The following is a 17500-nucleotide window of genomic DNA, read 5'->3' on the forward strand; positions in this document are numbered from 1 at the left end:
ACCAATGCGCATGTAGCCACATGTACAAACATGCAAGCACACACACACACACACACACACACACACACAGGGGGACTCTTGCAAACACGCAGGCCCATACACAAAATTAGACACACACACTCACAAACGCAGGCACAAAAACAAACTCACACCCACACAAACACCCACACACGCACACACACGCCAGGACGCTCACAAACACGCAGGCACGCACACGCAGGCACGGGCGTTTGTTCACATGCATGTGCATGCATGTCCCCCACCTGGAAGCGCAGGATGATGGTCCAGATGAGGCCGAGCGTGAGGCGGTGGTTGCCGTCGACGATGTCGTGAGATCCCATGTTCTCCAGATGGACCTTCTGCTCTTTGAGGAACTGCAAGGCCTTGTCCACGTTCTCCAGACAGTGGATCCGCATACGGCCCTTAGTGGGCTTGGGCTGGGATAGAGAGACATAGACACACATGAGGAGCAGAGAGAGCGAGAGAGAGCGAGAGAGAGAGAGAATTAAATGACATTTCTTTTTTGTTTATTCAATTACAGCAATAAGATGAATGAGTGAGTGAGTGAGCGAATGGGTGAGTGGGTGGGTGAGTGGGTAGGTTTGAGTGAGTGAGTTGGTGGGGTTAAAGGGTGGGGTAAGTGGGTGGGGTTAATAGGTGGGGTGAGTGGGTGGGGTGAGTGGGTGGGTGCACTGACCAGCTGTTCTCCAGACAGCACCTCCAGCAGGCGGAGCAGCATGCGTCCATCGCGCAGGTCTGTGTACAGATCCCCGATACGGCAGGTCACACGGCCCAGGTGGGAGTTCACCCACTTAGTGAAGGTCTTCTTCTGTACCGCCTCTCTCTCATCTGCACGGGGACACGGCAGGAGAGGGTTTATTATACACACACACACACACACACACACGCACACTCACACTCACTCTCTTCCTCCCTGCTGGGACAACAAACAAGAATTATGATCTTAATTAAAACACACTAACACAATTCAGGAGTGTCAGGTTTCAACTGACTAACTGGTGATGTTTGCACCAATCAGACCTCAGCAGAACCGATGCTAGCCAATGGGAAGAGGGGAGGGGCGAGTGCTCAACATTCATGCCAGATATGTATGAAGTGTGTTGCAAAGACAATCATAGTAGATGTGGGTGCCTCTGTCACGGCACTGACGTGAAGCAGGATGACGTATGAGACTGTGAAGGGCACGTTGCGTCCCGCTGCGCACATGCAGGTGCAGGTCAGTGCCAGCGTGGACGCTGTCCAGCCGAGCAAACACCCCCGCCACTACCAGACTCAGAGTGCGTGAGGCAAACGACTGGGTCACGTGAACAAAACCTGGTTCAGGCAGGCAAAACCTGGGTCACGCGAGCTTTTTGACATTTACAGGAGGGCAAACTGTGTATCGCAAAACATACACAAATACTCTAAAGGATTAGCATGAATAAGTAGCGCGTGCGTGCGTGTGTGTGTGTGTGTGAGAGAGAGAGAGTGAGAGTGTGTGTGTGTGTAAGTGTGAGCGAGAGAGAGAGTGTGTGTGTGTGTGTGAGTGTGAGAGAGAGTGTGTGAGTGAGTGTGTGTGTGTGTGTGAGTGTGAGAGAGCGAGAGAGTGTGTGTGTGTGTGAGTGTGTGTGTGAGAGTGACAGTAATCCTGGTTAGACAAGCTGGATTAAGGGTCCACTTACTGCACTTAGGTTAGGAAGATCTCTCACAGGGAGCACTTGTGCACATACACACACACACAAACACAAACACACTCCGTGTCTCCCTGATGAGATCAGCCAACACGCTGACTGAGATCCCACGTCTGCTTCTCTCTCTCTCTCTCTCTCTCTCTCTCTCTCTCTCTCTCTCTCTCTCTCTCTCTCTCTCTCTCTCTCTCTCTCTCTCTCTCTCTCACCCGTCTCTGCTGGATACGCCACTACTCTGCTACCTCAACTCCAGCTCTGATGATGCCCGCACACACGCACGTGGAGCAGTTAACAGGCCAGACCACATGGTCCTATTTACGCAACAGGCACCTGCTACCTGAGAGTCCCACAAGGAGAACCAGGCAACCGGAGATCCATGACTGAGAACGGCATGTCACACACGGAGAAGCACCTCAAACCCAGTTCAGCTGAGATCTACCAATGAACAATCATTTAACCGTACTGTACCAACCAATCACCATTCACATTTGAGCTGGTCTGTCACGCATCCCTTCAGATCATTGCATTCCTGTTTCCCTGTTGGCTGTCTGTCAGGGACATTAGGAATTTTCAGTCTGCACACCCTGTTGAATCCATGGAACTCCATGAACACACACGTAACAACAGGTAGGAACACCGCCGTGTCCCAGTCATTAGGACCACATGGAATTGTTTTTAATTAATAGCCTTTTTTAAAACGTTCTGTTCAGTGTTCCGTGTTCATGACCTCAGGCTCTCCATCTCTGCTCTTCACCTCTTTTCTCACCATTTCTCATAACTTCTCTTCCTATTCACATTTTCTTAAATGAATGTGTTGATCAATGTCTTTTTTTCTCCATCTGTGTCACTGTAAAGCAACCTTGAGTCCGTGAAAGGCTCTATATAAATTAAACGTATTATTATTGGTTTGGACTTTCAAACCTGACCCATTATATCTACTGGTGTATGTGCTGAAATGCAATAAACTCGATACAGATCAGATATGGACACTTAAAAACCTTTAGCCCTAGAATATCCATACTGTAGCACCTGAAAAATAGAAAGGCAAACCAAACAACTGTACACACACACAGGACGGACTAAATCATTGGCTTGTTATGGAACTCATTTGAAGCCTTTTGTAATATCGGCACAAAACCATTGTTGCAATAATGGTTAACAAACAATAATGTTCACCTCTAACACTCTTTTACACACACACACACACACACCAGGAGAGAAATGTTATCTTCATATAATCTCTGTGAAACCAGTTCTGCTGGTCACCAACCAAGAGCAAAAACAGAGTATTCACACTGAATTTACACTCTCACACACACACGCGCTCTCTTAAACACACACACACACACACACACACACACACACACCTGTCCAGGCCTCTTTTTTCCTGGTCTGTTGTCATTCTTCTCCTTGTCATTTCTCTAACACACACTGGCTGGATCAGCACTGTCATTTATCTGAGGGGAATAATGCGAGAGGAAACACTATTCTGTTGCTTGTCCTCTCAAACCCAACACACCCCCCACACACACTTTAAGAAAGGCACGACAGGTGGTACACAGCCATTACCATATAAAAGAATTCTTGCAATGTGTAACCGAGCGAACCCTCAACAAAGAGAGAGTCATCAGGTTATCAGGACAGTGTGTGTGTGTGTGTAAGTTGCCTGGCATGCTAAAGGCTTCCTTAATTCTGAAAACACATTATAGAACCAGTCCTCCCAAATACCTTATTGAAGCGCACAGACATCAACACACACCTACATGGCACACACTCATTACAAACGTTCATAGTTAACCTCACAGTTACACCACACACAATTTAGGTGGTTTTTTTTAACACACCTCTGAGTATGGACGGGTAGTTTCTGTACCATCATAATACTGTTTTTCAATGCAAATCCACCACACAGTATCGCTTAGTCAGACACACACGCGTGCGTGTGTGCGTCCAATATTCAAATGCACTCTGACATACAAGCGATACGGTGCTTGTGTGAGTGTATTTCCAGGCATGTGTGGCCTCTGCTCCACTCAAGATGTGCAAAGGGAATCCACCCAGAGTCCCAGTCTCAGTCATTCTAGAGTCATAGTGATAATTCCCCCACCTGTACACACTCCCTCCCTCCTCTAAGGTTAACACATATACCACAGTGCTGGGAACTCCAACTAACAACTCCATCCATCTGGTATACATGGCACAGAAAGAGTGAGTGTGTGAGTGAGTGTGTGTGTATTAACATGTACAATATAAATTTTGGCTGCGAATAGATAATATCTGTTGTTGGATGTTTCACTAATCTTCCAATTACAGATTAACCTGGAAAACCAATGTCTGACACACACACACACACACACACACACACACACACACACACACACACACACACACTAAGTATATATTAGGTGTCTAATATAAAAGTATTAGGAGTTCTCCTATACCTTGTTACTAATTATTACAGACTCACTCATATATTAACAAACATGAACTACACACAGCTGCCAGCTTGCAACAGTTGCTATGGTAACAAACATGACTGTCAGACCATCCAAGGAAAGACTAGACTTGAAGTAGAGTATCTTCCTGAAGGGTGATACAATTACAGATAAATCCATACACACTGCTAACAGACCTATAACCCTAGTTAACGCGTGGACACAGACCCACTCACACACTCTAAGATGGGTCGCTAGGACACTAGGACCATGGGGCGGCAGCAGCCATAGGACTGAAGAATCAAATACTGGAAAACCAAGAAAGCATGCACTCACCCACACACACACACATCCACACACGCACACACCCACACACACACCCACACTCACCGAAACATGCAAGTGAACTCTTATGTTTTTAACAGAGGAAGTGAGAAACTGACTTCCTGCACCCACAAACACACACAGTTTTAGAGGTTGGTTGCTGTCGCCCAATGTGCATGTGCTGTGTGCACTGTGAAGTGTGCCGTGTACACCAGGCGTCAAATGCAACAGGTGTTTCCACAAAGATGTTGACAGGCTAACAATACACACACACACACACACACACACACACACACACACACACACACACACAGGCAGCAACACGCCCGATGCATCTATTCTCAGCACATACATACAACTTTGCTGGGTGTTGGTGATTAAAGAAGAAACACCTGAGAAGGATTAATGCATTGTCTGTGTGTGTGTGTGTGTGTTTGTGTGCGCGCGCGCGTGCACGCACGTGCACACATTCACATTCTTCTGAAAGTTGGTCATGTTGTGACAGGGATTCTCCCCTAAGGTGAATGTGTGTGTGAGAGGGTTGGGAGAGGGGGAGCCTGATGAGTGTGTGTGTGTGTGTGTGTGTGTGTGTGTGTGTGTGTGTGTGTGAGAGAGAGGTGTGGTAGTGACATTTTAGTTGCATGGTAAAGGCTGACTATTAACCTGTAGCACAAGCAAAGTGGTGGTAACAAAGTAAGCTTGTGTGTGTGTGTGTGTGTGTGTGTGTCTGGAGAAGCACCTGGCACTGTGAACCGAGTCATCATGACACTGCTACATATGATAAACCCACAATAAAGGCGTACCTACTGCTGAAGGAAGCGTCTTCATTGGACAATAGAGGCATCAGTCATAATCTATTTTAAGGCCGGTCTAGTGTGTGTTATTTGGCCATGATGTTTGCTTGTGTCTGAATCCAACCCTGTTTGGCAACAGAGGAACGGCGAGGTGAAATAGCCAAGTGAAAAGAGGACGACCCGCCAGGACTAAGGAGTTATCCTTCCGCATGCTGGCTTTCTAGTGGAATTCCCCATGCTTCCGGAATTGTATTTGTAGTGCAAATTCTGAACTGCAAAACCCGCACCAGACAGAGTGTGTGTGTGTGTGTGTTCTCAGATCAATCTCCTTTTCAGGGAATACATCTTTATTCTGCTTTTACAGCAAAGATAACAACATACTTATTAACACATACACACACACACACACACAGACACACACACACACACACACACACACACACACAGAAACACAAAGAGCAGGGACTTCACGCCTGTGTGAGCAGAACTACTGGAGCAGCATCACGTACACTACGGTGTGTATTCGGATCGTTAACACGAGGTTTTGGGCATGTTAAACACAGTTATTACTGAGTGTACAGAGTCCCAGAAGAGCAGCGCAGGAATGTGGAGAAGCTTTGAAGTTGGGCTTTGCTGAAGAACAACCCCCAGCTAACTCCTGGGCCAGACCTTACTTGTGTTGTACAGTGTAGCGGCTTAACTCACACACACACACACACACACACACACACACAGTCACCAACCTGAGAAGCATTGCTTACTACTGTGTATATTAAACAAATTCACCATTTCCATTTTGTGCTGTAGATCGGTTACTGTAAAATTCCATGAATAATTCCCAAGCCTTTTTTACTGCTACATTCTGAAGGAATTTCTGAACCCTCTCCCCTCCTGAAGTCAAAACTCTCAGAAACTGTTTTCGAGCAGAGAGTTTGCCCCGGAGCGCTGGTTGGGAATACTGCGAAAGGCATTACGGAACGTGATTGCACTTAGCCGCCGTTCCGCTACTTTGCTGCATCGCCACAGCAACGCCTGCGGCGTGATCGGGGGGGTGGGACTTCCCAACTGACTGACAGCACACTCAACACACAATAAGAGAATGTCTGGAGGACCTTTTAGATACCCAAGGATAGGAAAATCCAACATACGTGAAATAAACCGCAACAGAAGAGTTCGTGTGGTGGAAAATGGAATCTGAGGAAGCAACACTTCAGAACTCTCGGACACCAGTGTCATGCTCGAATAGTAAATGCTTATAACACTTGTCCAATCACTTTTGTGCTAATACATGTTAATAACAGCCTCCAAAAATGAGCTTTCATTTCTTCAGTGTTGACAGTTCTAAATATATTTAGACTATGTTGGTACTGCCAAGAAACTTTATTAATTCTTCCCGTGGTGATCGTTCCTGGTCCACCGAGAAAGTGGGAGGGTAATTCCATTACAATGCTTTAGTAAAAAAAGAACAAAACCATAAACTCTCTGACAGAAGCTTGACGCTATTGCTTCGTCTGTATTATAGCACTCTAATGCTTTCTAAACATTGCTCAGGAGGGGGAGTGTGTGTGTGTGTGTGTGTGTGTGTGTGTGTGTGTGTGTGTGTGTGTGTGTGTGTGTGTGTGTGTGTGTGTGTGTGTGTGTGTGCGTGTGCGTGTGTGTGCACGCATGCATGCTGCTGGGACCCGTTTCCTCAAAGTTCTTTACATACCACTAACACCACATCAATACATATATCACTCTTGGCCCAGAACAGAACGGGCTCGCTGCTGATATCGGACACTGGTCCAAACCTCAGCTTCTGCAGCGTGCTTGTGTGATTAGTGTCCGTTTCCCTTTTCCTCAGATATTTCACACCTGTTCCAAAAACGCACATTAACCCATACAAACTCAGGCCACAAAAGGTGCAAACACAAAGCATTTTAAACACAGGTACGCTGAGAAAAGGCCAATTAAAGTGTCGTGCATGGGTGGAGTATCAGATGACTCAATCATCAGCATTTATCTTAGTGGCTGAATAAATAAGGGCTCAAATGAACCCTCGCATTACACTTACACCGAGAACCAATTTTACTGGCCAAAAAAATTGGGTTTTTACATTAGAGTAGAAACCCAGTAATTAGAGAAGAGTGGAGCTCAGACCAAACCAACTGGTCAGAAACACGCAGACCAAACCAACTGGTCGAAGCCTGATCCGTACCTCGGGTTCTTCCAACCTCAGTACGGCTCGGCTTGAAACTCTATTTGTGGAATATTTAAATGGCCACTGACACTATGTTGATTAACTGAGACTAGTACTTATTGTATTGTTTATTACACTGTTGTTGACTAACAACTTGTTTATTGCACTTATCTTTGTCTGAGATAGAACTTATGTATTTTGCACTCCCTGTATTTGATTCTTGTATTTCAACAGTATTCTAGATCACTGGTATTTTGGACTCTAATCTACTGTACTGTAATGGGATGTATTCTATGAGGAAATGATAAAGCACTTTTGTAAGTCTGCTAAATTCCATACATGTAAATGTAAACTAGTCAGAAACACGTAGACCAAACCAACTGAAGAATTTAGTCTGATCCACAGAGTGACAGACTGACATGTGACTCCAGCAGCTCCAGTAACCCTGTAGGACGTGCTTAGATGACTGCAAACATGACTGGTTTAATGCTGTAGACACACACACACACACACACACACACACACACACACACACATACACACACATATACATACACATATACATACACACACACACACACACATACACACACATACACACATACATACATACACACACACACACACGCGCGCGTATCCTCGTCATTGTTTCGGACACTGCTGCACAGGGACTAGATGTTTCTGACCAAGCTCCACACAAATTGGAAAGTGCATTTGCCAATTTGTCAGCATAACAGGTCTTTTTGGTGGATAAAACATCGGCTTCCCCTCAGTAGAGGCATAAACCATTTAAGCAACTGTATCAACGTTTAAAACAGACACCCCCACAAAAGCGCATCAGAGACAGTCTTGTCACTAATGGCCATTAAAATAATTCGTCCTCCATTTCAAAGGAACGTTAACGCTTAGTGTGACGTGGGACAGGACGCCATACTGTGTGGTGTGTGTGAGGATACAAGGCTGGAATGTACAGACATGTGTTTGTAATAAGAGGAAAGATACTGGATGTCCACTATCTGGTCACACATGTTGGCACGCAAACAACCTCACAGCCAACGCACTCCATTTTCCTTCCAGTAAGATCTCTCCCTCAGCCCACAGATTAGGCTGTGCCAACCTTCATAGAATGGCAGGCCCACACACACACAGACACACAGACACACAGACACACACACACACACACACACACACAGTGTCCAGGCCTCTTTTTTTCCCGGTACACATGAGCGATCATCTTCATGACATGGTTTTCACTTCAGGGGGTACTAACTGGACACATAGACACACAGACACACACACAGACACACAGACACACGCACACACACAGACGCACACACACAGACACACGCACACACAGACACACGCACACACAGACACGCACACACACAGACACACAGACACACACACACACACACAGACACACAGACACACACACACAGACACAGACACACACACACACAGACACACACACACACAGACACACACACACACACAGACACACACACACACACACAGACACAGACACACACACACACACAGACACAGACACACACACACACACAGAGACACACACAGACACAGACACACACACAGAGACACACACAGAGACACACACAGAGACACACACAGAGACACACACAGAGACACACACAGAGACACACACACACACACACACACACACACACACACACACACACACACCAGCCCCTTATCAGCTGAATATTTCTGCTATCAGGAGTTTGGACAGTGCAGTAAGCAAACATGCAGTTAAACTGCGCAGTTCTGTGCCTCATCATCTGAGCGGGTTGATATCGGGGCTGTTTGCTCTTTGTCCACGCTCTAGGGCTGTGGTGCGTGCTCACACCATGACTGGCCGGTTAATGCTCGGTCATCACTTGCACTCTGACTCCTCCCCTTAGCCAGCCATCTCTTTGGCTGACCTTTCCTCCAAATCCCCGGGAGGATGCAGCGTTAGCGTAATACCATCTGAAGATGCAACAGCAGGAAATGAATTCTTCTGGACTCCTGAATGAAGCCAAAGTCCCTTTGACACTCATTCGAGGGGGTCCCCCCCACCAGAGCAGCATGGAATCAGACAGGCCCCGTTTCAACTTCACAACTTTCACACACTCACAGACTTTAGCCATCTCTCCACATTTCTGGGCTCACTTGGGCGAAGCCTGGACAAAGCCGTCCCTGTCCAGTTCCACGGCGTCCTAGTTGGAGCTGGCTAGTCTGGACCCTGAGCCCTGCGGGAGAAGACGTGCGGTGGTCCTGAACGCCGCCTGCAGGCCTTCCTGGACATAAGGGACCCCCCCCCCCCCCCGCACGAGGACGCCCCACGCTCGCCGGGCACACGTGGACGCTCTCAGTGGAACGACCTGAACAGGGACGCATCACATAAGCGTGCCAAATGGCTCGGTGACCTTGTTTACAGGAGGGAACTCGCCCGCAGGTGTGCGTGGGATTGGGAATGAGAGACACCTGTTTTCCAAAGAGAAGTCCAAGAGTCAGCCTTAAGGGCACACAGGACCAGAATTACCTGTGTGTGTGTGTGTGTGTGTGTGTGTGTGTGTGTGTGTGTGCGTGCGTGCGTGCAGGTGCGTGTGTATGAGAGAGAGATTGTGCACCTGTGTGTCTGTCTGTGCAAGGCATGTGTGTGTGTGTGTGTGTGTGTGTGTGTGTGTGACAAACACGTAGCTGATGCTGTGACGCAACCCAGCGACCCCAGCAGCTCGGCTCACCAAGAGGACGGCGAAGAAACACTCGCACGATAAGAGTCAGGAAATACCCCCCACCCCTCCCCCTCACCCAGTCCACACACCTTCCTCGCCCTGGCCTCTGACCTCAGCTGGCTCTCGCCTGTGACACAACGCTACAATCCCTGCCGGGAACTAACTGACTCTCTCTCCCTCCCTCCCTCCCACGAATCCCCACAGCAGCACATAACCCAGAAAGAGAGGAACCAACATTTCAGATCTCGACGGAAAGGTGTGGGAGGTTGGAAATTTCCCTGAATAGCACGCAGTGCTGCCCAGCCCAGATGAGGCCGGCGGGGTGACCTACAGCGCGAGCCTCGTGTGCTCTGTAAACTCCGGACTGGCTCGGCCGTCCTGACGCACTCCTCGGAGCAATCGTAAGGTGCTCAGACGAAGGGCCGTGGGTGCAGTGAGGGAAAGACATGTTTCAAACCTTAGCACCTGCTCACGTGGGTGGGTATTTGTTTATTAATACGGGGGGGACCAGAAGCCGTGCATTTCTAAAAATGTCTATAACGGATGGTGTTACACGTCCACGAGGAGCTTTACCAAATATCCGAGACGCAATCACTGTAGCAGATATCTGCGAGAGATCACAAACTAACTTCTATCTGAAATTGCACTACACAACCCTTTTCTAACTAATTAGCCTGCACCTGAGCTCTAACACAGGCCTGCATGTGCACACGCACAGCCATGCTGCACACACACACAGACACACATGCGCGTGCATGGTTATGAGTGGGAGGTGCCTGTAATGGAACATTATAGTAACTTGACACATTTGTAACAATTACTGCAAGGTATCTCTTTGGTTATGGAGGTATAACTACCCGATCAGTGTTATTTTCACTATCTCTCTCTCTCTCTCTCTCTCTCTCTCTCACACACACACACACACACACACACACACACACACACACAATCAATAAGCAAACGAAGACACTGAAACTGACCTTCTGGAACTATGGACTTGATTTGCGAGGACAGAGAGGTCTTGTGTTACAGGATGACGAGTGGATGTAAACAGTGACAGTAAAGCTGTAACGCAACACCGTGGGTCTGGGCAGGTGGTGCGGGTGGGGCCGCAGCTCTCAGCACCAAATGTCCTCATGACTGTGATGACGTGTAGCAGGAGCTGAAGACCTTTCTGCTGACGCTTACAAGTTTGTGTGTGTACAGTGTTTGGACTTTTTCAAAGTGGTGAAGGTTAAGCGGCTCTCACAGGCGCACACACACAAACACGCCAACTGAGCTTTAAAAAATGTAAAACATTAAGGGTGTGAGTGACAGCCCTGTTACACAACTGCTTTGAACTCACAGCACAATGCAGGCTGTGCTCACGCGCATGCGTGTGTGTGTGTGTGTGTGTGTGTGTGTGTGTGTGTGTGTGTCTTAGCTGATGTATTCAGATAAGTAAATTCCCTATCCAACCAACCATGCTCCACCCACCCCCACCCCCACCCACCTGTTGTGCTGCTCTGACAGTCTTTACTCTCTGTTTCTTAACGGTGGTGGGACTGGGATCTGGTGCAAAAGCCCTGTGGTAAAACCTAAAATACCTGAAACAAGGCCACTCTCACACACACACACACACACACCTCCCAGGCCTAAGCTTGCCCTGCTCTGCTTAATGGAGGGTGTTGCTCTGATGGTGTCTGCTGTGGCCAGGACGCACAGGGGAGGGGCAGCGAGGTCCCGCTCAAAGCAGGACGTCCCGTCCTCACGCTGGTCCCTCGCCCCGTAACCATGGCCGGCGTCACGGCGACAGGAGACGGGCCCCCGAGCGCCGTGAGAGGCGGTAGGGGGGCGCGGGACTCTTACCTTGCAGCTGTTTGAATCGCCCCTCCAGGATGTTGGAGTACTGCACCTGGTTGACGAAGGCCGCAGGAGAAAGGCACGGCTCGCTACCTCTCCCCTCGTAATCCATCGCTCCTTCTTTTCCCCCCCCCCCCTCTCTCTCTCTCTCTCTCTCTCTCTCTCTCTCTCTCTCTCTCTTTCAGCAGTTTTTCAGCACTCGCTCGCCAAGCCGTTCCCTCCCGGCAGGAAGAGCTCGATCCGCGACGGAGAAAAAAAAACAAGCAGGCAGGCGGGCACGTGGCGAAGAACGCCGTGGAAAGGTTTCCGTTTCCAGAGTCGAGTGGAAAGGAAGGTGGGCAAAGGCGAGACGGAGATAGCCCTCCCGTCCAGGTGCACAGCGTCCCGCTCTCCAGAGCAGCCCAGCTTTCCAGGTGTGTCTGTGTGTGCGTGCGTGCGTTCATCCGTGTGTACCAAACCCCCCCATGGTCCTCCAAAAGCACTCTCTCAGATCCTCTCCACGCCCTCGGGGGTCTCCAGAGGAAAGAACGCAGAAGATCAAGTCCCCAAAACCAGACTTAAAAAACAAAAACAACAAGAATACAGATTGCAAAAAAAAAAAAAAAAAAAAAGCAGAGATAGCACAGAATGTTCTCTCTCTCCCTCTCTCTCTCCTCTTCTACCGCTCGGTCCGCGTGCAAAGTGCTCGGGCTCTGTAGCCAGAAGCTCTCCCCGCGCTTACGCACACGCGCGCATGCTCAGCCTCTGCCTTCCCTCCAAAACGTGTGTGTGTGCGTGCACGCAAGTGTTGGGGGCAGTGGGTGGGGGGTGTGGGTGGGTGTGTTTGCACACGCCCACGCACCTTGTTTGAGTAGCGTCCGAGAGCTAGCCGCCGTAAGCTGCCTAAGCAAACAAAGCCTTCTGCTTTCTTCCTCTCTCCCTCTCGCTCCCTGTTTCGCTCTCTCTATCTCGCTCTCCTTCGCTCTGTATTTGCATAAGGTGTGTGATGGGGGAGGAGTAACAGGAAGGGAGGAGAAATGTGGGCTAAACCATCTCTATAGGTGTAACGGGGGAGCAGCACGGAGCAGGACTATTCTACTTCACAAAGAGGGGGAGAAAGAGAAAGAGAGAGATAGAATGAAGGAGAATTAGAAGAAAAGTTGTACGAGCCAGACACGGGAGATAAAGGACTCGTTTCGTTCATACTCTCTCCGATCCAGTACACGCCTCAACAAAAATACAGTTAAGACAGGAAGGAAGCACTTGAGAAAGACTCATCAGTTGCTCTTCCTGTGGGTGTGTGAGCACGCGTGTGTGTCACTATGTCGACTGCTACCTTAGCAATCTCCAAAACAGCACCCAAAAGTAGATTAACTAATCAATTAATACACAGACACACAGAGGACTGTGAAAGACAGACAGACAGAATAAAGTGGCTTGGTACAGGACTGAGTCTGTCAGACTGAAGTTACTGCTCAGCAGGTGTGAACAAAAAACTCCATTCTGAACATGTGTGCATGCACGCGCATGTGTGTGTGTGTGTGTGAGATGATCACTAATGTGATTTATTCATTTATCTCAGATCAGTAGAGCAGACCTATTGGAGCAGGCCAACACACTCAGATGTACACGCAGCCACAAGCAGGCACGAGCACAACCGCAAATAGACCAGTGTGTGTGTGTGTGTGTTTTCCTTATAAACATCTCAATCCATGTCAGAGTCACATGTGTATGTGTGTGTATATATATGTGTGTGTGTGTATATATATATACACATATGTTTGTGTGTATATGTGTGTGCGTGTGTGCTTGTGTGTGTGTATGTTTTCCTTATACACATCTCAATCCATGTCAGAGTCACATGTGTGTGTGTGTGTGTGTGTGTGTGTGTGTGTGTGTATGTAAACATGATTTAGCAAAAGCACACACGTCTAGCCAAAGCTCATGGAGAAAGAGGAGAGGATGAGTAAGGATGAAACCACCTTCATACGGGTGGGAGAGAAAATCTCACACTGGACTCACACCTCCCACATACCACACACACACACACACACACACACACACACACACACACACACACACGCACGCACACACACACACACGCGCGCACGCACACTCCAACTGAGATAGTGTGAAACAGCATGTTGGGATACTTACTGATAACAATATCCTATACCCCCCCCCCCCTCTCACACACACACACGCACGCACGCACGCGCGCACACTCCAACTGAGATAGTGTGAAACAGCAAGTTGGGATACCTACTGATAATATCCCATACCCCCCCCCCTCTCTCACGCATGCACACATACACACACGGGAAATCTGAAGGAAATCTGAAAAGTGATGACAAAATGAGAGTGAAAGCAATCCAGCGAGAGAGAGAGAGAGAGAGAGAGAGAGAGAGAGAGAGAGACAGAGAGAGAGAGAGAGAGAGAGAGAGAGAGAGAGAGAGAAAGGGTGTGAACTCTGAGGGGAAGTACTGAAGTAGTCAGTGTGTAAAAAATGTGGATATCATGTCTCTACTTGTCAAGAAGAGGTAGTATCTTTCACTTACTTTGCTTAGTCTCTCTCTCTCTCTCTCTCTCTCTCTCACACACACACACACACACACACACACACACAGCTATTTCCTGTTTTGTTTTAGAAATGTGTTTCACTATGAATATTAAGTAAAAGTAAATGTGTACATGTGTGACGGATTTGGCAGGATAATAAAATGAAGGTATAGTCTGTTGGCTCCCTCTGTTGGCAGAAAACACAAACTACAACATGGCGCACACGCACGCACACACGCACGCACGCACGCACCCCATAAGACATCACATCCCATCCCCTTTACATACACACCCACGGACAGACACCTTCTCAGACAAACCCACAATAACACACAGACCCACCCACACAGACAAACTCCCTACAAACAGGGAGCTAAAAATGATATCATGCCATTCTCATTATAATGCTGATATAAAATCATGATGGCAAAAAATACATACATTGAGATTAAACAATTTTATTATTTAGTCATATTTATTAATAACTTGCATAAGCACTTCAAAAGTAATAGATCAAAATTTAAACTATTGTCAAAAATCTTGCCGACACTGCAAAAAACATTTCAGTTGATCAACTGTTCCAAAGAAACTCAGGTATTTGGTAAAATGTAAACGACTGCTGTTCCACACACTTCCAGATGACCAAAGTCACTGTCTTTTTGAAAGTAATCCTACTCACAGCTCTGCTTCAGCACCTCCCCTCTCTCACTAATCCTACTCACAACTCTGCTTCAGCACCTCCCCTCTCTCACTAATCCTACTCACAGCTCTGCTTCAGCACCTCCCCTCTCTCACTAATCCTACTCACAGCTCTGCTTCAGCACCTCCCCTCTCTCACTAATCCTACTCACAGCTCTGCTTCAGCACCTCCCCTCTCTCACTAATCCTACTCACAGCTCTGCTTCAGCACCTCCCCTCTCTCACTAATCCTACTCACAGCTCTGCTTCAGCACCTCCCCTCTCTCACTAATCCTACTCACAACTCTGCTTCAGCACCTCCCCTCTCTCAATAATCCTTCTCACAGCTCTGCTTCAGCACCTCCCCTCTATCACTAATCCTACTCACAGCTCTGCTTCAGCAACTCCCCTCTCTCACTAATCCTACTCACAGCTCTGCTTCAGCACCTCCACTCTCTCACTAATCCTACTCACAGCTCTGCTTCAGCACCTCCCCTCTCTCACTAATCCTACTCACAGCTCTGCTTCAGCACCTCTCCTCTCACTAATCCTTTTCGGATCTCTACTTCAGCACCTCCCCTCTCTCACTAATCCTTCTCACAGCTCTGCTTCAGCACCTCCCCTCTCTCACTAAACCTACTCACAGCTCTGCTTCAGCACCTCCCCTCTCTCACTAAACCTACTCACAGCTCTGCTTCAGCACCTCCCCTCTCTCACTAATCCTACTCGCAGCTCTGCTTCAGCACCTCCCCTCTCTCACTAATCCCACTCGCAGCTCTGCTTCAGCACCTCCCCTCTATCACTAATCTTACTCACAGCTCTGCTTCAGCACCTCCCCTCTCTCACTAATCCCACTCACAGCTCTGCTTCAGCACCTCCCCTCTCTCACTAAACCTACTCACAGCTCTGCTTCAGCACCTCCCCTCTCTCACTAATCCTACTCGCAGCTCTGCTTCAGCACCTCCCCTCTCTCACTAATCCTACTCGCAGCTCTGCTTCAGCACCTCCCCTCTCTCACTAAACCTACTCACAGCTCTGCTTCAGCACCTCCCCTCTATCACTAATCTTACTCACAGCTCTGCTTCAGCACCTCCCCTCTCTCACTAATCCTAATCACAGCTCTGCTTCAGCACCTCCCCTCTCTCACTAATCCTACTCACAGCTCTGCTTCAGCACCTCTCCTCTCACTAATCCTTTTCGGATCTCTACTTCAGCACCTCCCCTCTCTCACTAATCCTTCTCACAGCTCTGCTTCAGCACCTCCCCTCTCTCACTAATCCTACTCACAGCTCTGCTTCAGCACCTCCCCTCTCTCACTAAACCTACTCACAGCTCTGCTTCAGCACCTCCCCTCTATCACTAATCTTACTCACAGCTCTGCTTCAGCACCTCCCCTCTCTCACTAATCCCACTCACAGCTCTGCTTCAGCACCTCCCCTCTCTCACTAAACCTACTCACAGCTCTACTTCAGCACCTCCCCTCTCTCACTAATCCTACTCACAGCTGCTTCAGCACCTCCCCTCTCTCACTAATCCTACTCACAGCTCTGCTTCAGCACCTCCCCTCTCACTAATCCTACTCACAACTCTGCTTCAGCACCTCCCCTCTCACTAATCCTACTCACAACTCTGCTTCAGCACCTCCCCTGTCTCAATAATCCTTCTCACATCTCTGCTTCAGCACCTCCCCTCTATCACTAATCCTACTCACAGCTCTGCTTCAGCACCTCCCCTCTCACTAATCCTTTTCGGATCTCTACTTCAGCACCTCCCCTCTATCACTAATCTTACTCACAGCTCTGCTTCCGCACCTCCCCTCTCTCACTAATCCTACTCACAGCTCTGCTTCAGCACCTCCCCTCTCTCACTAATCCTACTCACAGCTCTGCTTCAGCACCTCCCCTCTCTCACTAATCCTACTCACAGCTCTGCTTCAGCACCTCCCCTCTCTCACTAATCCTACTCACAGCTCTGCTTCAGCACCTCTCCTCTCACTAATCCTTTTCGGATCTCTGCTTCAGCACCTCCCCTCTCTCACTAATCCTACTCACAGCTCTGCTTCAGCACCTCCCCTCTCTCACTAAACCTACTCACAGCTCTGCTTCAGCACCTCCCCTCTCTTGCTAATGCTTCTCAGACATCCAAGCCAGTTATAACCACTCATGTTTGTGTTTATTTTGTCTCCTGGGCGGGGCTGTTCCCGTTTGTTTTCTGGGCCTATAAGAGTGTCCACGGTGTGGATATACTCACGTCATGGCACTGGGACAAACCTGTATTTACTTTAACA

At 48.4% G+C, this 17500-nt stretch overlaps 1 protein-coding gene across 6 annotated transcripts in view; it reads right to left on the reverse strand.

Moving 5' to 3' along the window:
• LOC113568854 (spectrin beta chain, non-erythrocytic 1) overlaps positions 1-17500 on the reverse strand; it is a 65421-nt gene that overhangs the window by 31658 nt on the left and 16263 nt on the right. For 4 of the 6 annotated variants that reach the window (XM_035527376.1, XM_035527372.1, XM_035527373.1 and 1 more), the window contains exons 3-4: positions 698-849; positions 264-437 (exon numbers count right to left, since the gene is read on the reverse strand). In XM_035527376.1, the coding sequence (XP_035383269.1) occupies positions 264-437; positions 698-849 (326 nt within the window). Of the gene's footprint in view, positions 1-263; positions 438-697; positions 850-12003; positions 12121-17500 lie in introns of those variants that run through there. The other 2 variants (XM_035527377.1, XM_035527375.1) reach the window with 1 other exon arrangement.

Source organism: Electrophorus electricus, chromosome 6 (genome assembly GCF_013358815.1).
Source record: "Electrophorus electricus isolate fEleEle1 chromosome 6, fEleEle1.pri, whole genome shotgun sequence".
Taxonomy (NCBI): domain Eukaryota; kingdom Metazoa; phylum Chordata; class Actinopteri; order Gymnotiformes; family Gymnotidae; genus Electrophorus; species Electrophorus electricus.